This window comes from Heterocephalus glaber, unplaced genomic scaffold, assembly GCF_053883595.1.
Source record: "Heterocephalus glaber isolate CG9 unplaced genomic scaffold, H.glaber_assembly_v1.0 deba00001556, whole genome shotgun sequence".
NCBI classification, from domain to species: Eukaryota; Metazoa; Chordata; class Mammalia; order Rodentia; family Bathyergidae; genus Heterocephalus; species Heterocephalus glaber.
The window spans coordinates 1933059-1958389 of record NW_028258347.1 but is presented as its reverse complement, the minus strand read 5'-3'; the positions used below and the strand labels follow the sequence as shown (position 1 = coordinate 1958389).

General features: G+C 47.6%; 1 protein-coding gene across 50 annotated transcripts in view; it reads right to left on the bottom strand.

The window, feature by feature from the left end:
- Nucleotides 1-1705: 1705 nt before the first annotated feature.
- Rims2 (regulating synaptic membrane exocytosis 2) overlaps nt 1706-25331 on the bottom strand; it is a 536290-nt gene continuing 512664 nt past the window's right edge. For 49 of the 50 annotated variants that reach the window (XM_021262784.2, XM_021262794.2, XM_021262785.2 and 46 more), the window contains 5 exons: nt 9701-9842; nt 6863-6975; nt 6478-6579; nt 5103-5242; nt 1706-4464 (listed from right to left, as the gene is read on the bottom strand). In XM_021262784.2, the coding sequence (XP_021118443.1) occupies nt 4246-4464; nt 5103-5242; nt 6478-6579; nt 6863-6975; nt 9701-9842 (716 nt within the window). In that variant the 3' untranslated portion in view covers nt 1706-4245. Of the gene's footprint in view, nt 4465-5102; nt 5243-6477; nt 6580-6862; nt 6976-9700; nt 9843-22644; nt 22883-25331 lie in introns of those variants that run through there. The other variant, XM_004850261.4, reaches the window with a different exon arrangement.

Sequence of the window (25331 nt, the reverse complement as noted above, 5' to 3'; positions counted from 1 at the left end):
CACTGCACGGTAGACTAACCACCTTTCCCCCTCAAAATCTTGGCTTCTAGTTCTCTGCTTGGAATGGTTCCCTCCCACTCCCCCTGCCTGAGAGCTCTGCCTCTGTCCAGGCCAGGTTGAAGCCCTTGTGTGTTCCAGGGCATCCTGGGCTCCAGGCTGGGAAGCAGCAGGAAGGCGGGGTCTGTTTTGTTTGCTTTGTTCCCTGCTGGGCCTAGGATAGGGCCTACTTGGGCTAAGAGGTGTTAAGTATGGCTCAAGGGAGAAAACAGCCTGGTCTCTGCCTGCCTCAGTACGAGGTTTGGGGATGGGAGAGGTTAGTGCATCTCAGCCCTGGCCTCAGGGTGGAGGGGCTGGCAGAGAGCCCAGCGCAGGGGGAGCCGCTCAGCCTTCCCTGGAGCTCACAGGGCTGTTTGCTCAGCCCGCAGATGCCAGCGGACTGGAGAGGTAGCGGGACAGCACCGCAGCCTCGGTGAGCAGCACCCGAGCCCAGGAACGTGAGGCTTCGGCCTTGGTGGAGGATGTGACGTCAGTCTAGTCAGAAACTGGGCTGCGTGAGCTGCAGACGACCAATGGATCGTTCTGAGAAGGCTGAAGGCAGAGCGCACCCTGCGAGAGGACTGTCCCTCAGGCAGGGTGAGCTCCCTAGAGCCGGGGTGCGGGAAACTACCCAGGCTGGGGCCGAGCTGGAGGGGGACCCCAGCCCTCAGTGGGATGGGTGACAAGGATGCCAGGCCAGGAGTTCCCGGGCGGAGCTGTCTGCAGGGCTGCGGGACTCAGGGACCCACTCGGGAGTCGGGATGGAAAATGAGCCCAACCTGCCAAGTAGGCGTGGTCAGGGGACACCAGGCAGCCGGCGCCAAGGCAACAGGGTCGGCACGGCCAGGGCCTGACGGGGTAGCGACTGCCTTGTTCTGAAGTGTCGGAAGCTCTCCCAGGGGACAAGGGCCAAACCTCAGGCCACCGGGGACCGACACGCGCGCGGCACCATCACCTCCTTAGCAGTGAGGCCCACGGCCCAGCGAGACGTGAGGTGGCTAGGAGGGAGACCCCGTGCATGACGAGGGCAGGAGCACAGGCCCGAGACCCAGCTCCACCTGGGTCCTGTGCCCGCCTGCCCGTGGGGCTGAGGCTGCACATCTGTGTCGTGTCGGCCTGGGACTCCTGACCCCACGGCTGCCGCCCGCCCAGTGCTCACGCGCAGGACTGGACTGAGATCCCACCCCCCCACCCCCCCACCCCACCCCCCGTGTCGCCTGGCTTCCGCCTGCCTGACGGGAGCCCCGCTGGGAGACACTTGGAGGAGACAGCTGTTTCCAGGATGGGGCGGGCTGGGCTTAGATCTCCATCACTAAGGAATCCGGCATCAGACCACTCCAGGAGATGCTGGAGGCTGGGACCCCGCCGAGGAGCAGCCTAGAAGGCCTCGGGCCCCTCCTCTCTCCGCTGTCCCACAGGAGCCGGCTGGGACAGGAACACGGCACCCAGCCACGTCTGCACCCAGAGAACTCCGCACCCGGTGACTCTAAGCGGACAGGCAGGCAGGGCTGCTCCAAATCCCCGCTCACGCTCTTCCAGGGCTGCAGGGGCTGTGGTGCCCTGATGTCTTGGAGAGGGATTTGGGGAAGGATGTCGCATCTGAGTCATGAGGGTGCCGAAGGCACATGCGTGAAGATAAGATGTCAGAGAAAGCACCTCGGACACTGTGTATAAAGAAAATGATTTATTTAAAGTGTTAAATACCATCACCAGAATGAATTTGATTTACATTAGTTGGTGTTTGTTACGGGACTCATCTGCCCTTTTTCCAACTGGAATTTCCTTACGTTAAAACACACTATGTACAGGGCAGCAGTGGTCACTGGCTTACTGCTATTTACGCAACTAAACCACGAGTCGAGTCGAGGTGCAGACATGTGAAAATAAACAAAACACATCGACTTTTAAATAAATACTGCATAATGACAAGTATGTACAAATATCCCACACAGGCAAGTCCTTCTTATTAAAATTAGAAACAATTTGTATAGGAACACGCACAGAAGATCGTGTGACTGCCTCTTGGATCAGGAAAATGGCAAACATTTATTCTAAGGGGTGGCATAGACACTCTAGGTCTATGAAATCAACTGTTGCTGGTACACAGGAGTCTAAATGATTTCAATAAAGTTTTACGTGTTCTTTGAACAACCTTGCCTGGGCCATCACACAGCTAGAATGTCAAGACCAGCCTCAGTATAGTTCATATCGCACCATGTAGAGAGAAGGCATGTACAGGGATACTCGGTTTAACTTCTGCAGCATATCAAGCATGATACTTTTTAATGCTCAGCACTGAATTTAAAAAAAAGTGATTTTTATGGATGGCTTTCGTTTAAACAAATGGGATAAATGTGGATTTCAAAAATTATTACAAGACATTGAAACCTATCCATAAGAATGCTACTAAGGCGTACATAAACCCCAGGAAGTACAGGTGGTTGATGATGTCACCCAGTGACTTCTCCTCTCAGAGGGAATGAGAAGTCTGACCCAGCAGCTCTGCCGGATGGTAAGAGCTGTCAGGAAAACCAAAGGCAGAGGTTTCGACTTCAGGGATTTGCCTGGAGACTTTTGGTGATGGCATCAAAGGACTATTCATAGACATAGTGACTTTCTCTGAGTCATCTAAAAACTGGAGCTTTAAAATTGTGGCAAATTTATGTCTACTATATTTCTTTAGAAATATAATTTGTGAAAAATTGAATTTTACTACAAAAAAATGAATAAATTTCCCTGTGTTTTAGGGCTCCAACTTTTAGCTGTGTGTCTATTCACACAGTATATGGAAACTGGCGAAAGAAACTGTCTTAACAAATTAAAAAACAAAATCTAAGCCCTCCAAGAAACAATACTTTAACCCTTACATGAATAATGCTGGTGCTAAAACAAATTTATTAGAAGTTAATGGCCACATGACTTCGGGGTTTCCTTTAAAGTGAATTTTGAAGGTGAAAAAAAATGACCATGTACTGTACAATGAATTGCAAAAGTTCAAATATCTCCTTTGTCAAATCCATGCTGATCTATTTCACTGTAATCCCGAGCCATGTCCCAAAACCCTTTCCAACATGCTTGAAATAAAGAGAGCTCTTAAACAGATTTTTTTTTCCCTTGAGAAATTCATAAATTCAGAAGCATCTACAGGTCTGAATCAAACATAGGGCAGAAGAGAGAATGAATCAAAAACCTGTCATTTTTTAGTATAAGGTTTACTGTGGTAGGGAAAAAGAAAATAAAAGACTATGAGAAAAAAGAAAAATGAGACAGGAAAGGAAGGAAGATGTGAAAAATCTGTACATACTGAACTTCATAAGATTTGCATATTTAACATGGAAATAAATTGAATATATTATATTTGTCACATAAAGAGAATTTTAAGTATCTTCTAGAAAGTATCTTCATTTGTAATGTCTGCCAAAATACAGACTGATAAAGAATAAACATGGTATGTCTGTGTATCACCCTGTTGCATTCTCTCCCAGTTTTAAAACCATGCACTAGTGAAATTTATTTTTAAAAATAATATAAATTGTTGAAAATGGCTGATTTTATTCTTTTTTTGCAAGTTGCAGCCCCAAGAAAATAATTTAAGTATTCAGCTAATCTGTGTCCATGCAAAAAAAGTGTCTGTAGTTTCATTCAGTACAGTGTAGCCACGGAATTTGGTTTTCAGAGCCCGGCACATCTTGGCATTAGTATGTGAGCTGCCAGCCGGTCTCGCTGCCCACAGAGTCCCCAGCCGGGGATGGGAGACACGGCTCCCGGCCACTTCTTTGGTCTCCTGCATTTCACCTGGTGCTTCCTAGGACCTCGCTCCGGGACCTGTGACATGGCTTCATTGCTGGAAAGCTCCATTTCTGTGGAATACCAGGGCTTCGGGTCAGATAAATGAAGAAAAACGAACGATAAAAATATAAAGGTGCCATTGAAAAGGGCTTTTGTCGCATGAAAGTGACGATTCTTTGAGATTAATCCATGGACCCGAATTCTGCCACTGAACGCCAGGCCTGACAGTCCTTCGCTCCGCTTGCCACCTGAGGACCTTCGCTAGGGCACAATGTGCGCAACTTCCTCTGAGGACACAGGGTCGCTTCGCACCCCTAGAAACGGGCTCAGAAGACACGACAGTAAGCATGCAGTGTTACCAGGGTTTGCGACCTGTGGATTTTTTGTAACGCTGGTTGCCGAGACACAGTTTCACAGCTGCTATGAACGTGAGTAAGAAGGTCCTGTGGAACTTTCCAGAGACGACTGGGAAGCTCTTCTCGTCAGGGGGGCCAAGGTGGGGTCTACTAGGGAGGAAGGGGGGAACAGTTTGAACCACCCTATCACCATGTTGGACAGTTCCAGTTCATCTAGAAGGATCTGGGCCACTCCCATAAAGGACTTGTGATCCATGCGGCCATAGTCGCCCCAGACAATGATCTGTTGGCAAAACATAAAGTAATGTCAGAATAGTCACGTGTCCAACAAAAACCAGTAGCATAAATTAAAAGGCTAAAATACTTTCAGTTAATGTGCTGACATCAAGGCTCCAGTTAAAACAGGTGCAGTGGCGCATGCCTGTAATACCAGACTACTAGGGAGGCTGAGGCAGGGGAATTGAGAGTTTGAGTCTAGTCTGGGCAACTCAACAAGACTTTGTCTCAAAATAAAATTTAGAAAGGGCTGGGGATCTAGCTGAGCGGTACAATGCTTGCCTACATGCACCAGACCTTGGGTTCAACAACAGCAACAACAAGAAGGAGGAGGGGAGAAGGAGAAGGAGAAGGAGAAGGAGGAAGTTAAACAGTTGCGCGCAGTGGGGCGGCTGTCTTCAACACCTGGCTCCCAAGTTACACAGGAAGGCCCACTGAGCGTGGGGTCAGAAGCTGTCTGGGGAGTCCGGAGCTGGTCCTGACGGGAGTTCGGGGGCCTACGATTCTCTTTAGAGGGAACAACATGCAGTGTCACGGCACTGCCACCGTGGTGGGTTTTCAGAGAGCTTCAGCTGCGAGGGCGGTGGACACAAGGCCTAAGTCCAGGAAGAGGCTGACTTGCATAGGGTGGGGTCGAGCGCGTACCTGCAACACCTTCCCCTGCGGACTCTCCTCGAAGGACAGCAGCTGCTGGTACAGGGGCTCCAGCGTCTTCCTTGCCACTTTTGTCTTCTTTTTGGCTACGCAGACCCCGTTGTCTAAGAGATACACCTTTACGTAGGGTGCTGGGGAGAGAGCGGAGAGAGGACAGGCATGCGTGAGGCCCCGGAGCACCTGGCTCTCGGGGACCTTGGTAGGCAGCGGGTCGGGTCAGTGTCAGGGCAGAAAGCCGCATGGTCACGCCCTGGGCCTCCCGGCTGGGCTGTTACAGGGCCACACTGAGAGGGAGGGGGCCGGGGGTGGGACACACCTCTGCTGCCAGCTGGCTCCTGGATCCCCGCACGAGATTAGGCAAAATTCTCCAGGAGGCGCCAGGAGTGGCACGGCAGGCCCTGCTGTCCCCGCACCTGGCTCAGAAGCTTGTTATTTTATTCGTGCCTGCAGATCGCTCTCACTCCCAGCGTTTACTCACTGGTGGGTGTGGGGACTACACGGGTGGGTTGGATGCTATGTGTTCAGATGTGCAGGGAGGAGGCAGCTAGCTATGAATCCTATGGCTCAAAACCAATCTGACAGATGTTTGGTAAAAATCACGTGTGCGTGCACGCTCTAAGTCACGGCATTCCCTGGTGCAGAGAGGGCCGGCCGGCTCCAAGCCCTCCACGGACACACTGCCAGCCCGTGGCATGGCTGCTCAGTGAGCCGTCTGCACTGGACTTTACATTTCTGCAAGGATACAGAGGGTGAGAGATTGGGAATCAGGAGTCAGTGGAGGTGCTGAGGCTACAGGCCAATCTGGAAGTTCTCAGAGTGGCTTTACACATCACATCCAGTGGTTTCTGCAGTCGCTGTGCCACGCCCGGTGACATTTCAGTGTAAAATGTGTGGCACGAGGCCTAACAGTGCCTCTCTTTCCTCACACACGGAGGAGGCACAGTCCTGCCATCGGACACACAGCAGGTGTGGGCTGATGCCGCTGGGGCCTCCACCGATTCTATTCCAACTCCAGAGCCTCGGTGCCTCAGGAGAATCCCGACAAGCTGGAGCACACCAAACACCCGCTAACAGGAAGCAAGAGGTTCTCGGTACATGTGGGGACAAAATGAACCATGTGATTCCTAGGCAGTCTCTGCATTTGGCAGTGGTCCCTCCTACCCGGTATTTAACACATCATCTATCCCATGGGGGACACTGAACAGTCAGTCACAGGACAAACACACAAACTGCAATGCCCCAAACTAGTCAGGTAACCGACTCGTCTCCTGGCATCCTTGATTTGATTAAGAACCACGGTTCCAGCAAAACAAAGTCTCCAAAGTGAAACTGGGCCTGTGGACAAGAACAAAACCCCTGCGCTTACCTGGCAGTGTCTTGGAGCCTGGTTTCACAACAAGGCCGCGGGCCCGGATGATCTCCACCTCCAACTGTCCCTTCTTGTCCATCATTCCCACCTGGATGTCACCTGGTGGCGGCGGGAGAAACAAGCATCCTTACTGCAGTGCAGGGAGCAGCGAGGCGCCAGAGGCCTGGGCTTCCCACCACTCCCGAGTATTTACGAGATTTAAATACATTTAAAGTGTTATCGGTGTCTTCCTCTAAAAGCCATTGGAAATTACAGTAGGAAAATGATATTTTTATTGTTAAGATCTAAGATACTTTATCCCTGCTGATGACACTGTTTATTGGACTCTGAAATTCAGAGAAGGTAATTTTCAAGAATCTAGAAGCATGTGGGATGAACTCACCCATCGCAGGAGTGGCCAGTGTCTGGCGTCCCACCAGCTGCGCGGGACCAAGGCCACCCAGGAAGTCGCTGAACTGGCTGTCGGAGGCCAGGCGGACGCTGGGGAAGATCAGACTGCAGACAGAGCGACACAGGTGGCTCTCAGTCCCCAGGTGTCTGCACACTGCGGGTCGGCTGGTCCCAGGCCTGCCTCTCACCTCTGTTGGACGCCACCCCATGTGCTGCCCAGGTCCCTGAGGCCGTCACCGCACTGCGGGCCTCTGCTCGCAAGTGTCCCTCTCCCGGCCTGCAGGCAGGGCTGCCGCATCGGTCACGAGTGCTCAGTGTGAAGCACTCTCACCAGGGCAGGGTCTCCCTCTCTGGCCCTCCCAGCTACGCAGCCACACAGACCCTGGGTCCTCGCCTTCTTCCGGACCTCCTTCACGGTCAAAGGCTGCATGCACAGCTGAGCAAGCCCCTCCTGGACCCTACACACGAGCCACATCCCCAGCCCTTTTAAATCTGAAAACAGGCTCTGGCTGAAATCTCTAAGTTGCCCAGGCTGGGCTAGGACTCGCCCTCCTCCTGCATCAGCCTGCCGGAATGCTTGGATGACAGGTGTGCCACACGCAGGGCTCTCTCTTCTGTTCTCCATCGGAATCCCTGCTTGCCCGGGTGATCTTGCCCCGCTCATGTTTTCAGCATGATCCGCAGGGCGATGCCCGCAGTGCTACCTCCCGCTCAGATCTACCGTGTCGCGACTGCTTGGTCTACACAGCTGCGTGAGTGTTTCACATCATTTGAATCTCCTTCAAAACTCGCCCCCAAACCCTTACACTGAAAAAACAAACTCTGGTCCTCCAAAGGATCCAATCCCAATAAATGGCCACTTCCCTCTCCCACCTGCCCGGCCGTGGGCCATCTCCCCCTCTGTTGCGGGCTGAGTCAAGTCCACTGTAAATCCACGCGTGTCAGGGTGCAGAGAAAAGGCCACGCGAGGACACGGGCGGCCACTGTGAGCCAGAGAGGAGGCCCTGGGGGCCGGCCTGTGAGCCCGGGTCTCGCTGTGGGCCCTGGCCCGGGGCACCGTGGTGTCTCAGCCCGCTTGTCCCCACCCGCACCCACACGGTGGCTCTTCCTGTTCTGTGTCACGGAAGACCCGGTGCCTGAATCCGCCAGCGCCTCTATGCCGCACAAACTGCCCCCTCGCCCAGTCCCGAACACGGTGGCCTGGCCTGCGAAGCACGAGGTCAGGCCCACTCCCTAGCAGAGGCCAGGCTTCTTGCCGGCTCCGGCCCTGAGCTGGGAGCCTGGGGTCGCCCCGCAGTGCTCATCGTCCTGCCCCTCCCGCATCACTCCGCCCGCCCAGGACTCTCATCTCTTCCTCCCTCACCTCCTCCTTCACACTCCCTTCACCTCATCTACCACACACTGGGCTACTGCCCCTCAAAGTAACTTCTCCAGCAGACGGCCGGTTCATGAAGGCCCGCTCCTGTCTGCTTTGCCTGCTGTTGTATCTTACCTCCTAGATCCATGCCTGGACTACTTCACGCACTCAGTAAACACTTGTTACACCCAATCAATTAAAATGAAGCCCGGAAAAATCATTTCCCCCAGCTTCTGCAATGCCAAAGACCTGACAACACCTGGGCCTTGGAGTTTCCCAGGCCACAGCCCCACGCCCCAGCTCAGCGGGTGCTGGCTGAGAGGGGACCGTGTGCCAAGGGTTTGTGCGCAGGCGAGACCGGAAGTGCCCGGGGCCAGGCTACAGCTCACACAGCCTTCTGTGGTCTGCAGGGCCTTGCTGTGTTCACCATCTGTGCTCAGTGCACCTTGATTTTTCACTGGATTCTCCATTTCCTTTCAAACTTCCTGGGTGAATAATGCATCTGCTTCTTTCCCCTCCTCTCAATTCCCAAATATTTAGTTAACACAATGTTTTGGCGCATTTACAAAATATCCCATACAGCCCTATTTAGGAATGTGTAGAGGCCACGGACGCCTCTTATCTGCATGTCATCCTGCCAGACCGACAGCACCAAGCAGGAGGTTCCTGCGACCTCCCATCTGCACACCCATCGCACGCCTGTCTTGCGTCTAAGGCTGCCATGCAGAGGCGGAGGAGGCCACAGCCCTGCTCCCTTCTATCACTGTCCTTCATCCCCTCCTTCACATCTCTGTAGTCACTACTACCACCAACTTGGCGGTGATGGGACAGTACGATCTTTACAGATGCTTTTAGAGTGTCTCAAAGGCAGCTGATTCACAGGAAAGCTTCCTACAGGGACACGGAGAAGGGGCTCACCAACTTTTTGGTGCAGTTCCTTTGGGTTGTTTACTTCATATAGTTTATTAATTAAAATTAAAATGTGCTGATAAAGACTTAGTTTCATGCAGTGACAGCTTCATTTTTGCTATATATTGATTTCATTAAAATTATGACTACATGGAACTAAGTATCAGATTATAAATTATGTGAAATATAATTGCTATTATATGAAACTAAATATATATCAGCATTCCAATTTTGAAAATAATAACCCTTAGGCAGATCAAAGTTTTAAAAAGTTAGCACTGTTAGCACAGTGTGGCGTGAGTCCTTATTATTCTGCGCTGTCCCTGTATCAGTTCACAGAAGGGCGATATAATTTAAATGCAGGTGATTCAGCATCCTGCCATGAGAGCGAAACACTCCGCAGGAACCGATTTCCTTTACACGGAGAGCCGGGAGTCGCTCTGCTCGGTGGCCGGCAAGAGCGTTCTCCCACAGGCAGTCAGCCTGCGGCGCTGAGGGCTGGTGGGGGCAGTGCGGGTGTGGACAGAGGCCCGGTCAGGGCGAGGCAGCGCAGTGCCCACTCACTTTCCTTCCGAGCTGTAGCTGTTCATGCTGCCTTCGGTGGACTCGCGGCTGGCCTGCCGGGTCATCCAGTTCCGCATCTCCACGGCCAGCCCAGTCTCCGTGCTCCTCTGCACCGTACTCCGAAGCTTTTTACCTCCTCCTTCTGCAGAGACAGAAACCATGAGGTGTCAGCTCTGTCATCACTACCTGGCAACAAAGGATGCAGCCAATACGTCCAGGGCCTCGGAGGAAAAGATCCGCATCAGTACACACTGTTCCTAGTCAGAAGACAGAGGGAAAGGCATTTTAAACGTCTTGTCGAGTGACATAAAAAATCTTTAAGCAGTACAAAACACCATTGTTTTATGTCCATTTTAAACAGTGTTCAAATCGTTAACATCGGAAAAAAATTCAACCTAAGGAAAATAAAATGAGCTTTGTTTTCATTGTAATATTAAATGCCAGGTTAATTTATGCCTTCCATTTTAATTCAGTTTTAATTGTAATATTTAAAGGCCAGATTAATTTATAGCTACCTTTTTTTCCTGTTTTTGTCATAGTAAAAGAATTAAGACCTTGGTACTATTTACACAGAACAGATGGTGAGAAATACTCAAATTCTAGCCTTAATTTTTACAAGAAAATCTGTTTTTGTCACCTGAGAGATATCAGAAGGCAAAGAAAGCCAGCCACACCAAGAGCCCTGCCTGACAGCAGTTTCACATCTTTGGTGACCTTCAGAGACTCTCCTGGGGGAGTATAAAAACCCACAGTACTGTGGGAAAGACATTTAACTCCTGGTCGCAGGCAGTCGTGTCTTCAGGGTCCTTGGCAGCGTGGTGATGAAGTTCACATTCACAGCCACGAGATGGCCAGGCAGGAGCTGGAGTCAACACACCGATGGTCAGAAGCAGGGCTGGAGCTGGGCATGAAACGCAGCAGCTGGGACTCTGAACAGGGAACAAAGGTGAGCGTGCATCTGAAGGGTAGGGAGCAGGGAGGAGAAGACAGCCCAAATCAGGGCCCGCAGCGCTGGAATGTGAGCGGAGAGCAGCCAGCAGGAGGGTGAGAGCCTGAGACTTGTACCCAGGCCCTTCTTCTCAGGACCAACATCCATCCATCCACAAGGACGGAGTGCGTTTAGCTCTTCTGGATCCAACAGGCAGTCAGTGCCAGTCCTCTGGGAGCCTCTTACACTGCTCACCACTTTCAAACATGGCTTTAAATTTCATCCATTTTCCATTTCAACTGTAATGCACTACAATATGCTTTAGAGAGTGCAAACCAAACATAAACTATGATTAACCTACAACTCAGTTCCACTGACCCAAAGATAATATTTTAGAAAATTAATAGTAAACATGTTGTATTGATATGAACTCTAACAAGACACAACACTTCCCAATATTAGTTAATAAATGTAAAAGGAGGGCTGGGGAATTAGCTCAGTGGTGCCATCGCCTGCCTCGAAAGCGCAAAGTCCTGAATTCAATTTCTGACACCCCGCCAAAAATGAAAAAGGAAGGATAAATTTAAAAATCATCAATTTGCAACCTCCATTGGAATAAATGATTGGCTCATGGCTCCTCAATGGAGGCTAAAACCATTAGATGAAAAGACTGAGAAGAGGTATTAGTTCAAACTGTCAAAGGAGTCAGAGAAAAAAGAAAATGTAATGTGAGCGACCTGGTTATCACCATCATAAGTGCTCACACAGCAGTGCTAATAATGCAGGCAGTTGTGCATGCCTCCTGATACAAGACATACAAAGCTGTTCTAGCCAAAAACTACCTTTTCTAATCATGTTTCTGGGACCAACTTCCAGTGTTCCAAAATACAGGGGATAGAGTAACAAGATAAACAACACACACAGAGGAGGGTTAGACAAACCCAGAACATGGGATACCATTCAAGAGAATGAGACTCGTCTCTTAACATAATAAAATACAAACATAATAAAAACAAAGTGAGGGAATTGCTGTAGACTAAAATATATCAAGGAAATGCAGCCATCAAGTGTCAGTGTAGTTTGACTTTTGCTTGGGAAAACAAAACAAAACAAAATAAGAAGCCCTACAAATAAAACGGTATAAAATCAATTTCAGGACAAGCAGAGAAAATTCGAATATAGAATTCCCTGAAGCCATACAGTAAGTGACAGAACCAGAATTTATGCAGTTGCCACTCTCCAAATTCTCTGCTGTCCATTAACCTGTTGCCAGGATACAAGCACTGTGCAGTCTGTGCAGCTGTGCGTGATGACACCATGGCAGCTCCAGACTGGCCGGGGAGGCCTCAGCAGCCACCTGGTGGGTGGAAAGAGCAAGCTCTGTCCGCGGTCAAACTGCCTGTCTACTACTGACAAGCTGGGTGACACTGACAAGCCACCCTCTCTGTGAGTCAGTTTCTCACATTGTGAAAAGATAATGATTCTAGTGATATGGATCTCATAGGATTTTTGTGAGAATTAAGAAGAATAAACACTTAGAGTGCTTAGAACAGTCTTATACAGAGAGTCTTGTATTAATCATTTTCCCATCACTGGGACAAAATACAACACCCACATCTTAAGGGAGGAGAACTTTAATTTGCTCATGGTTTTGGGTTCAGTCCATAGCCACCTGGCTACAAGGCAGAAATGACATGGGGGAGGGTGTAGTGGAGGAGAGCTGCTCACTTCCTGGCAGCCAGGAAAGAGGGAGAGTGAGGAGGGGTGGGGACAAGAACACACCCTTGCAGGTCACACCCCAGTGACCCGCGCCTGACCAGGCCCCGCCTCCTAACAGCACACACAGCCACCAGCTCATCACTGGACTCACCCACCAGTGAGCACAGCGCCCCTCCATCCACTGACCTTCCAAAGGCCCCGCCTCTGGCACAGGAGGCTTTGTTGGACACTCTAGTCTGTACCATACGGTCATCACTGATGGCACTGCTGCACTGCCAGGCAGGCGTCCAGGCCCCATCACTCACTGGCTGGTGTGTGGCCTTCTCTGAGTCACATGAGCTCCCTGAGACTCTGGCTTCTCCATGAAAAAGGCACGTGACCTCTGACACTGGTAGCTGTAAAATCTGTGAATTGGTATCATTACAGGACAAGACCACGACTTACAGCAGACATCAAGGAGATACATAACTCCCTGTCACCGACGGATCCAAAAAAATCCAGGTAACAACTCTGTATGGTAGCTATTAGTGTACTACTTATAGTAGTCCTTTAAACTTGTCTTTAAATGTTCCATTATCTGCAACATTAAATTAATTAATTAATTTATTTATTTATTTATTTTGGTACCAGGATTGAACTCGGGACCTTGCGCTTGCAAGGCAGGCGCCGGAACCACTGAGCTAAATCCCCAGCCCAATCTGCAACATTTTTAAAGACATTTTATAAAGGAAATTTATTTTTCACACCATAAAATCTTTGTGTCACATTCAAAATAAAAGCAATTTAATCTAAACACAATAATGCATTACGGTGATTTACCTTTAATGTTCCAGATGATTTCTCACATTACTCACACTAAGACCTGTATAAGGTCTGCATAATGTGCGTGAGGCAAGCAGAATTGTGAGATGGGCCTCGTGGCCATGTTACTTTCCAGGACAGAGGGGTTCTGCAGATGTAATCAAGGTAACCAACTGATTAACTGAAGGATGTGGAGGTTATCCGAGTGGGCCTAGTGTAACCACACAGCCCGCAGAAAGTGGAGTGCACTGTCTGGCTGTCCCCCAAAGAGGGAATGAATCAGAGACTTAAAGGAAAAGAAGGATTCAGGGTACTTCTGCTGGCTGGAGGATGGAGAGGACGGAGGGGATGGAGGAGAGGAACTGGCAGCAGCCACCAGCTGCTCAGTGTGGTGCCTGGCTGGCAGGAGGCAAGAAACAGGGACCCGAGGCCTCAATGACAAGGAACCCAATCCTGCTAGCAGCTGTGACGACCCTGAAAGCAGATTTCTCTCCCAAAGCCCCCAGACAAGAGCTGAGCCCAGTCAGCACCTCGATTCAGCAGTGACAGAAATGCCGAGGAGGAAGCCCAGCCACAGGGCACCAGGCCAGGACCACAGGACCATGCCTAGATGGGCATTGCTGAATTTGGGACAAATGCCATCACAACGGGGAGCTGACACGGTAAGTTCAGAGACCTTTTTAGATACAGGTATTTTTAAATGGAGAGACACGTAAAAGTATTCTAGTATGACCACAGGTAGATCAGCCAAAATCATGAGAACTTAGCCATGAGTTTAAGAAGTGCACACATATGCATATACACACGCACGCATACTAAATGTACACATATATGTATGTGTATCATGGTGTGTTGAGACAGTGAAAACAACTGTAGTAGGAAACTAGAACAAAGGCCCAGATTGCGTTTCACGGAGCCCTTAGACCGCTCTCGCTAATTCTAGGTGTCGTAAGCCAAAGTGCACTTGGAGAAGATCCCTGCAGGTACAAACTGAGCGCTTGAATTGCAAAGCATCACGGTGTCCTTGTTCTGCTCCGGTTAGTCTGTGACTCATTCACTTGTGACTCTGTATTCAAAGAAAGCCACTGATTAAAGGAAAGACCAAAGGGTTTTTTCCTGACCGTTTCAGAAAACCACAGCACCCTCTGAGCGACACGACCTCAGAAACCAATGTGGCCTCACTGCCAAGACTTGGAAACTGTTCTACACCGTGCACAGGCCAGACTCCCAGGGGTGGCCACAGCCGTGTGAGAATGAGTCCTCTCAGAGCTCGGCGTGGGATCTGTCCCTGCGGCTCTCACCTCGAGTCTCATCCGCTGTAAACTTACTCTGCATTCGAGATTTTTCTGGGCAACGCGATGGGAAATAGTCTATGGGAACAGGTGGTAGCTAGTTAGAGCCTGAAATCTGTCTTTAATTTTTAATTTAGACCTCAATTAATGTGCTTTAATAACACAATCTGCATTTTATTAAAATTACTATTTTCAGAGAATAATTTAGAGAGGCCACTGCTCACATTTAAAGTATTTTAAAATGCATTAAAATGAGACTTTCTGAAATTGCTAACATAGTTTTGGAGGTGATCTTTGGGGTCTAGCGTACCCAGGCAGTTTATGTGCTCCAGTACAGTAGCAATGAGAAAGTGGAGGTTCTCAGTGGCTAGTTCTGCTTTAGTAGAAGACTTTTTCACCTTTAAATACCAGCCGCACTTTGAGATTAGACCTTAACTGTCTTCCACTTTACTAACTCCTTGAACTGTGATGTAAGAACTGCTCCAGCACTTTTACCAACCTCCACAGTGAGCAGTCTCATCAGCGGATTTTGTACCAGACACGAAAGAGGATGGTTCAGGCTCCCATTTGGTCCTGCAAGACTGCATTCTGTGGGCCACTGGATAAGGAGACTACTGTAAGTGCATATAAAACCTTATGCTTTTATATATATATTTTTCAGGGATTCTTACTACAATAAATAGGATTCATACCTCTGAAAGTCCAAACAAAGTAAAGACAAACATCCATTTCTTTTGTGCTAATCCAGGATCTGCATTAACAATTAAAATGGAAATAATCAAGAGTAACAAGTTGGCTCTGAAAATTGTTTTAGGAGTATAACATAAATCCACTCATTCCAACAGCTTTGTCACAACCAATACAGAAGTTATATAACTAAAGTACAGTGATGGTGAGCTACAAGAGAGCCCACAAGCATGGTGGTCAGTAGGGCTCAGCTGTACCTGGCCAGTGAGATGAAAGCACAACTTGTAACTTCGTGTAACTTCGGAGCAGAAGCCTCAAGTGCCGATGCATGGCTGGCCTCGCCCCTCTTCCTTATGTGGGAGGAGATGCCAGGCACCTTGGTCCCTGCAGGTCCCCGTCCACGGCTCTCGAGGGCATGCACCAGGAGTGAGGGGTGAACTTTGTGGTGGTTGTTTTTCAAATTAAAACCTAATTTAACCTATTCAAACAGACAGACACACAAGAGCCACAACACAGTAACTCTTTCCCTTATAAATAAGAGGGTTTAAATTTGGGGAAAAGCCCAGCGATTACATTCAGAATGAAGGAAGGAAAGAAAAGCTACTGTTTTTCAACACACTCTGGATATAAACCTGGCTGTCTACAGCCTCGGAACAGCACTGCACTGGCTGGCGTCACTGCCACTTTTCATGCGAGGGGACTGCCCAAGGTGCACAGCTGCGATGATGGAGTTGCGCTGTGAACTAAACCCTGAAACGCTGAAGCACATGCTTGTTTCTTGAAACAGCTGGTGTCCCTCTTCATTTAGGATGCTGCACACTAATCCAGAGTAATCAGAGACTGGAGACCTCGGCTCCTGTTCTCTTTGCATGTCCAAGTTGCTTTATGGAGAGTGTTGAGGTTCACATCATCCATGCTCTGTGTTCTCTTAGGAAAAATGGGGAAACATCAATTTTACTGCTAACATCTGACTTCATAAACACCTTTCTGAAGCTCTGGGCTCTCATGTGTGAACTTGCAGATCACAGACAGGCAGTGCGGATCGTACACTATTATCCATATGAAAAGAGGTTCTAAAACTGTTAGATATACAAATCCTTATTTGAAAAATGACTGGAATGAACCACAAAACTATTCTAAAGTTGCAGCAAGAGAAGGACACAGAAATCCTCAGGGCCTTGCCATGCAGGGGGAGAGGCTGTCGGCAGGCCAGGCTAGGACGCTGCCTTCCCACCCGAGCCAGTCTCTGTGGCTGGAGACACATGGGAAATGAACTGGAGGAAAAAATACTTCACAGCCCACCTTACACGGTCCCATCCAACCCCAGGATGACACCTGAGTTTCCAGACCTGCACGCGTAGGAGCCGGCTCTGAGCGTCAGGGAGCCCTTGGAGAGGCCGGCCTCTGTGTCCACCGAGGATAATGCAGAGGGAGAGCCCCACAGGAATATACCCAATTGCACTGCTGTCAGTCTTTGCCATTCCCACCCAGTGGGGCCTGGTAATTCCCATGAATAATGGTTTGCATTTCTTACTCTTTCTAAATGGGAATTTTAATTTTGGTTAGTTACTACTTCGCATTTAAATTGGACATATTCCAGGCAGATAACTTTCCTTATTTTTATAGGTCAGGATAACATGAAAGGCTGTATCTGGGTAAGACAGAAAGAGCTACATGCTGCTAGAAGATCCTCGATTTTAACCTGCAGTAGTAAGTGGATGAGAGAGTAAGGATGCCTTTCCAAGGAGGAGCTACGTCTATGTGCAAAAACAAGAGGGCTCATGAATATCTGGGTGGCCAAATCACAGGAAAAGTTAAAAATGAGAAAGTCATGGTCCTTTGCTGTATTTTCTTCTGTGTGGGGCTGGGCATGGAACCCAGAGCCTCCTACGCAGGGCACATTCTACACTGAGCTACAGCCCCGTCCTGAAAGCCAAGTTCTACCCTTAAATTTGATCTACACATTTCTTTCCTTTTCTGTATGCTTAAGAACACTGAACACAGTGGAAAATAACCGAATAGCAAACCATTACTTTTTAAAAAACTAAGAATAGTGAATCATGCTGAGCTCAATAGTTTTTCTAACCACTGGCAATAATTTTATATCACAAAGTGGCTGTCTGCAGATGATTTTGGCTTATCAGCATTTGAACCCTCTTCTTAAATAAGAAAACATTTCATTCTTCCATTGTTGTAGAAGTTAAAATTGTCAGGTGTCACTCCCCAGTCTGCTTAGCCATTCAGAGATGATCACACAGGCAAAGCCTGCTGCCCAGAATATCAATCTGAAGCTGTGGAGGCAAGCAGCAGAGCCACAGGCTTCTACTCCCGTGAGGGCGGGGCCAGGGTCTAGCTTCCAGGAGGGTCCAGTGGCACCAAGCAGGGTGCAGCAGCAGCGTGGCTGGGTGGTGTGTGAGGGGACTCAGCAGTAGGCCTGGGCATTGTTCCTAGCCACCAGCTCAGGGTCTCCAGCTGTCCTAGGCATTCTTCCTATCCAGTATCCACCAGCAAATTTCTTCTCTGCCTAAATTGCCAGAATTGATTTCTGTAGATTGCACGCACCGGGCATGCTAAAAGATACATACTGTGTACACATTTCGTTTATAATTTATAGTAGAAAACCATGTTCCTTGTTTATATGGCTATACAGCTTCTAGGTCCAGCACAAGAATGCATGACATTTAAGGCCTCACATACCCACAAGAAGAGAAACCACTGTTTAATCAGTGCTGACCCTTTCAGTTCTAACAGCTTCTTTCCATTCCACCAGATGAACAGATAAAACAGTGAGGTGTTTGTTCATTTACTCATTCACTACATATTTGTTAATACTTACAAGTACATGTGATTTGTGTAATTTAGTATGCAAATTGAAATAGTGAATGATGACACGCTAAGGCAGTATGTGCTAAGGGATATGTGAGTGGTATTATGTAAGCAGAGTTTGCTGTCCAATCTGTATCACTGCATTGTTGGTTAAGGTAACTGCTAGACACATGTAACACCTGAGTGCTTGAAATATGGCTAGTACGGCCAAGGAATTAAATCTTTAATTTATTTAAATTTAAAGAGCCACAAGTGGTTACTGTCTAATGTATCAGATAGCACAGATCTATAAGTTCAGAAAAAGATAAATGTTTTTTGAAATGTGATCAAAGGGAAATAGTAAACATAATAACACTATTTCACAATATTTCTCCAAGACAGACATTATAATGTACATTTCACATAAAAAGGAGGAAACTGCAGTTGCAGAAATTATCGTGCTTAGTGCACACTAACTAGGAATGAGTCAGTAAGTCAAATCCAGACCCATGTAACCATCATCTAGGAAAAGTAATGCTTCCTATAAAAAGATCCATAACAGTCTATCGCCACCTGTCCTGACCTCCAGTTTGGCTTTACGAAGATCTGCAAATACTATGATTTACGAAAGTCTAGATCATACATTACATTTTAAAAACAGTGTAAACACAATGGACAGCAGTCAGGCATACTGACTTTCAGCTTGAGAAGAATGGCACAACTCTCAACTGTTATTACTCACAGACACTTTTTGAGCACCTTCCGTGCTAGGTCTGATGTTAGCACTTGAGACATTCAAATGTGTGGAGAGGTTTTTCAGAGGAGCATGGGCAAAGTTCCAAGCTATTTTGAACAAATGGCACTTTTAAGAATGAGGCATATCATTTACTTTACACCACGATTAGAATAAGAAAAGGCCTTTTTATATTCTTCCCACTGGGGGAGTGGCCTCTTTAAGGGTGGGGGAGACCTTAAACATCTGTCTGCTAGTGCATTTCACATTTATAATAATTTGTCATGGCTTTGCCATTACATGCAAAGATTCTCTTCTCAGTTTTCTAGTGATTTTCAAAATTCCTATTACTCCAATGATTTTCTTGTAATATAAATTCCATGCTCGTGGTATGAAAATAGTTACTTTCCTCGTGTCAAGTGAACAGGCTCTCTTCTGCATGATGCCAAGCCATTCTTTAACCAAAGACGGCAGAGCATAAAACCAGGGAAGTCAAATTCATTACATGGCATGGACATCACCAAGCAAGAATCACCAATCTAGGACCACCAGTAACATTCAAACAGCCTCTGAGAAACCAGATCTCCCAAGGATTAGGAAATGTGGTATTTTCCTGCATTATACAGCCATAATCATTTGCTCTCAGGTCTGTGTTTGGGTTACTTCTTCCAGTAAGGATGATGATAGCTTTTGCTTTAAATGGTTCCTTCTTTTTTTTTTTTTTGGTACCAGGGATCGAACTTGGGTCCCTGCGCTTGTGCAACAGGCAGCAAAACCACTGAGCTAAATCCCTGGTCCGTTTCTTCTTTCTTACATTCTAATATTTGATATTATTCAGAGACTCAGTATTGGGGGCAAGAAATTTATATAGTGAAAATAATACCTTTTCCATGGGGTTCACTGATAAAATAAGTAAATACAATTAATAAACTATTAACAGAAAAAGTACTATTATTATTTTTCTTGAAAACAGAGATTTGAAGAACATCTGGCTAGAATATTCTCAAGGATGCAAATGAAGGACTGCAAGTACACAAGAAAGATGCCACAGAGAACTGCACCAGCCTTAACTTGTTTTGCCACAGCAATGGCTTTTCATCCTAACATCAGTGTCACTGAGACTTACAATCTATAGGCAGCTTGTTTAACCTCTGTGAGTAGTTTCCCAAATGTAAAAGAAGGAAAATAATTTCCTTGAAGAACTGTCATGACATTAAAGGAAAATGGGACATAGGATGTATGCAGTATTAGTGAGTCTGTTTTTCAAGATTACAGCATATTACAAGAAAATTCTTGTAACAGTGAAGACAAGGAAGAAATATTATAGAGAACACTGTAGTTAAGATTATAAACTTCAGAGCCAGTGTGGTGGTTAAGCCTAATTGTGTCAGCATGATTGTCTTGGTTGCTGCTGAAAAGAAAAGTGAAGCTCACTTCTGTGTGTGTCTGGGTGGGATGTCAGGGAGACATGACCTTGGGGTCCATGCCTTGTCCCTGGCCCTTCTCCTCTGGCACTGTTCCTCTGCTCTGCTTCCCAGTCACCCTGAACAAAGAAGCTTTGCTCTGCCATGTGCATCCTCCGTTCCTGCCTTGGAGCCAGTGGACCATGGACTGGTTCCCCTGAAACCATGAGCCAAATTAAACCTCTTCTCTACATTGCAGGTATCGGGTATTGTGTCTTAGTGACAAGAAAGCTGGCGAATACAGCCAGATTACAGGCTTAAACCATAACTACACCACATAGCAGCTGTGGAATCTAGAGAAATTGTCTTCAAAGGTATTTAGGAGGCTGTTGATCCATCTAGTGAGAGACTGGTACTTCTGACCTAAATTAATGTTTACAAAGATTAATGAGTCACTTGAGAGAAGGGGACCCTTCTCTACTCCCAAATAGATATATTTCTCACTGCTCTGTCCCTTGTCTAACGCACACTCATCTCAGTTATAACCAGAGTTATTTCTGCGAATGTCTATCGCCATTAGACTGTAAGCTCTAAGTGGATGAGGTGCATATCTTTCTAATTCACAGACTCACAGCTACTGCATATCACATGTCCTCAATAAATAGTGTTGAATAAATGCGTGAAAAGAATATGGTCTCTTTGTAGAGCTCTTAGCACTTTTTGTGTAGAATGGTAGTACTTGAAGATGCTATACAAAAATGAAATAAGGATATGGAATTGGAAGACAGATACATTTGAGATTATTTAGCTGTTATACTATTTCTGAAAAGACTAAAAAAAAACAAACTAGCTTTGAAACTGGACTGGCTTATTGAAGTGATTGGTTAATTTAGTCAAATCACAATGATTAGCACATCACTGGTTTCTTTTTTCTTTTTGTACCAGGGATTGAACTTGGGTCCTTACGCTTGCGCAGCAGGCGGCGAAACCACTGAGCTAAATCCCCAGCCCCATCACTGCTTTCTTTACACAAGCTGCTCTCAACCAGGGTGAAAATCGTATGTTGGGGTGGATTAGCACGGGCTTCAGTTATGACTACAGTAACATTCCTGAGTGCGTTACCCACATGGCCTTCACGTGGCTGTGTGAGGGTCTCAACATGTCCCAGTTTTCTATGTGTGGATATAGGGTTAGTCTGTGTGACAAGCAGAGGTTAAGTTTTTCTTGCTATCTCAGAAAAGCTTTTAGGATAGTATTTTGTAAACCTAACAATTCTAGTTATAACTTAAAGAAGAATGATGATAGCTTGTATAAAGCAAATTCAAGACTGAAGAACTGGTGTAAAAATTAAACAATGAGAACCGAGTCCAAGTGAACATACACTGCCTTAAATCCATGTGTCTGTCTCAGGTAAACCTGAGCTGGAGGTCTAGCTTGATCACTGACTACGCTAGTGACCATGGCTATTTCCAGATAATAAAAGTCTAGGACAGCCCGGGAGGTGAGCACACAGTTTGTACTGATGACTGCTTGGGTTCAAATTCTGACTCTACCACCTGGGGAAATTTCTCAGCTCTCCTTGCCTGTTTCCTGATCTGTGAAATAGGGATAATAAAAACACTGCTTTACAAGGTTGCTATGAGCCTAAGGGAGTAAATACATGCCACGTTCTTACAACAGTACCTGGGTAATAGCAGGTGCTTATTTTAGCTACAGTTAAGGCCCTTAGTTTACCCAATTTGATTTTTTCATTTTGACTATTTATACATTTCCTAGAATTCTAAATAATTACTGAAAACAAGAAGTGAAAATATAAATATCAGAAAACTAAAACACATAAAAATTAAAAAATCATGTTTATACAAGGATGTACTCTACTGTCATATCTGTACTGTCTTATACCAAGTTAATATTGCAACAGTAAGCTAGAGGATCTTGAATATGCCCAATGAGTTAGTGTGAAGGCCTTTGTGTACACATACTATTAATCCTCCACCCTAGGACTGACTTCCAATGAGACACCGGGTGTGCACAGTAACAGAGCTAGTGTCGGGCTGTACGGACTGCACTCCACACAGGTCTAAAGATCAACCGTCTCCCACTGACGTCAGTTGACGAAAGAGGATTTCAAAGCTGGGATGCCATTAGTTTTGTTAATTCTTACTTTGATCTACAAATTGTATTTTCAGTGCTAGTTATTAAATTTTCTGGGAAGATTCTTCACACAGAAAACACACAGTCCATCACTCAAAACTTTCTGAAGCCTCCAAGCCACCTCCTGCAAAGCGGAACACACCGGACACCCCACACCCACACCCCAGGCTCAGTCACAGCCCAGCTGGGCCCACAGCCCGGGTCCGCAGCCCGGCGGCCTCTGGGTCCTGGGAGCCAAACCTCAAGCGTGCACAGCACCACGCGGCTTCGGGCCCACCTTGCCCCGTCCATGGGGCAGTGTCTCCGGGCCCTCGGGGCTGAGCCCAGATTCTGCGGTCCTCAGGGCCAAAGGCTGACCCAGGCTTGGGGAAGCTCCCCCAGCCCACGCCCCGCCGGGAGAGCCCGGGCCAGACGGCCCTCACCTGGGTCCTCCTCCAGGGGGTTCATGCAGGGGAAGTAGCCGGCCAGCGCCTCGAAGGAGGCGGAGAGGCTGCCCCGGCTCTGCGAGCGCTGCACGGAGCGGCCCGCGCCCCCCGCGCCCTGCCGGCCCATCTTGGCCGCGGCCGCGCTCCTCCCGGGGTAGGCGATGTGCGGGGGCGTCTTGGCGACGGGGCTGGGCGGGCAGGGCAGGCGAAGTCTGGAGGGCGCAGTCAGCGAGCAACCCCGCCCCGCCCCGCCCCGTTCCGTTCCCTCGCCCACGCTACGCGGCGCCCGAGGTCGCGATCCCGGGGCGGGGAGGCCGCGGGGCCGCAGGCAGCGCCCGCCTGAAGTCAGCGCCCGGGCCGCCCGCCAGAAACACCCACGGTCCCCAGTCCTGGCGCCGCGCCCCGTCCTTACTGGGTTCCCCAAAACACACAATGGAAGCGTGCTTGCTTTCTCCATAAAACATAAAAGGTTCACAGAAAGGAAAACAAATTTTAAAGAATCCCCCACGAACCATGAAAGAACCAACTCCAAAACAAATAACTCCAAAACAATAAAGCACAGTGGTGCCTATCGACTTGGTCCCCATTTCGGGAATTTTAATGTCTTCCTTCTCTAAAAGAACTAATCTGCACCGCATTGTTACTAAAAGTGACCGCAGGCACTGCAGGGCTTCCGGTCTGACACAAGGCAGTATCCTGTGGGAGCCAGAGAGCAGGCAGGGTGTGGCGGGCGCCTGACTGACGGCCCCGTCTCCTGCTAGACCAGTCTCGGCTCCGCACAGCGGCCTACTAGGGCGGCCGGAAGGCAGGCAGCAAGGACTCAGCCCTCAGCCGCGCAGGATCGCTGCTGTGCAAGAGGGGATCTATTCAAAGCGTTTGCAACATGCCACTCACGCGCCTGCTGTGGCCCTCACGTCCGGTTAACACTTCCGCACTCCTGTTGGTGGGCGGCCCTGCTTGGCCGCTGCGCTGGCGACTCAGATCCTCAGGCCGCTGCGAGCCGAGCTCCCCACGGTCAGGGACCTCTGTGGACGCTTCTGACACAAGCGACCAAAGTGGCCAAGAAGGAGGTGTGCGGTACTCACGTGCTGGGGTGTGCGGAGGGACAGGCCAGAACGTGACAGGGCGCCCTAAGCACAGGGACGAGCGGATGGGGTCGGTGTGGCCTCGCCCAGACGGAGGGAGGGAGGCACAGGCAGCACACAGCCAGGAGGCTGCAGGCCCTCCGAGTGCTGAAGACTAGGCCACTGCGCACCACTCGGCTTAGAAGGCATAAAAATACGCACAATTCTCCCAGCCTTGCTAAAAATCAGAGAACTTTCAGCACAAGTAAGTTGTAACTTTATACAAAAAAGTTATAACTTTTGGTTATGTAGACTTAGGGTCACCCAGGTTTCCTGCTTGTTTTTCTGGTAGACCTTTGTCCTTTCTTAGTAATATTCCTAGAGCTCTTAGTCCAATTTCCTTACTGTTCACCTTCCTGTCACAGACTGTGCCTGCTCCCTCTGGTACTGATCCGGCTGCACCAACAGGAGGGGAGCACTGAAGATCCAGGCGCCTCCATGTCTACGCGACACTGCTTCCCTCCTGCAGGTTCGGAACACGACCGACCCAGGAAGCTGTTCCGTACCTAAGTGGAATTCCAGAATCAGTATAATCTAGTACTGCAACTTATTTATAATGTTCTTATTCATCCAAATATCATTTACAGAAAGTCACAAATATGCATAATAAATTGCTTCTAGAGGTAAAATATTGCCTTAAAAAAATTCTGTCAGAAAAATATGAAAATCACCTTTTTCAAGAAAAGATAAACAGATATTACTTGCATAAACTATCATAGTATTCTATTTCCATATTTGATGAATATACAAAAGCATATTTTATAGATTTAGTTTATAAAACATATTATGCTAATTATGCCACCTAATTCTCATATCAACCCCAAAGGACTATCATCATTTTCTCTTCCTTACAGATGAGTCTGAGCAGACTCAAGAATATTAATGACCTGCCTGGCAGAACAGGGCTCAGACTCAGCAGGTCTGATTTCAGTTGGTGGCCTGCACATGCTGCCAGCGATTTCCATACTCATGGAAACATGGATGAGGGATGCGGTCCTGAATACAGTCAAATACCTGGTCTGAAATGAACACTGCTAATCCATCTTTACAATCATGATGCTGATTCTAACTGTATGCCAATGTTAAATCCATAAATGCCATCCTTATAGAGACATATCAATACTGCATAGTCACACAACCAGCATATGAAACCCGAAAGATATATTTTCTCCTATACCTAGATTTACATCAATATGCAACAAATAAATGTGAACTTTTGTGATCTATGTTTTCAAATATATAATTGGTTTTACTCAGCAAATTTTGAAAGCAAAGAACAGATGTTGCTCTTTCACAACTGGCTAATCCAAAACTTTCACAAAAGTAGAAGAGGCCAAAAAATACTTAAGAGTATGAGAAGACAAAATAGAATGAAATGACCAGTATTTTCATTGTTTCTGAAATGAGACTTGTGACAATATCTGTCTTTTAAAAGAACATGTCCATGGAGGTAAGCAAATAAGTTACAGATTAGGCTAAAAAACGCTGATAAGATTTGACTGAGAAACAGGGGGGAAAAACCCTAAAGACAACAAGTGAGGCACAAAAGCAGAATAATTA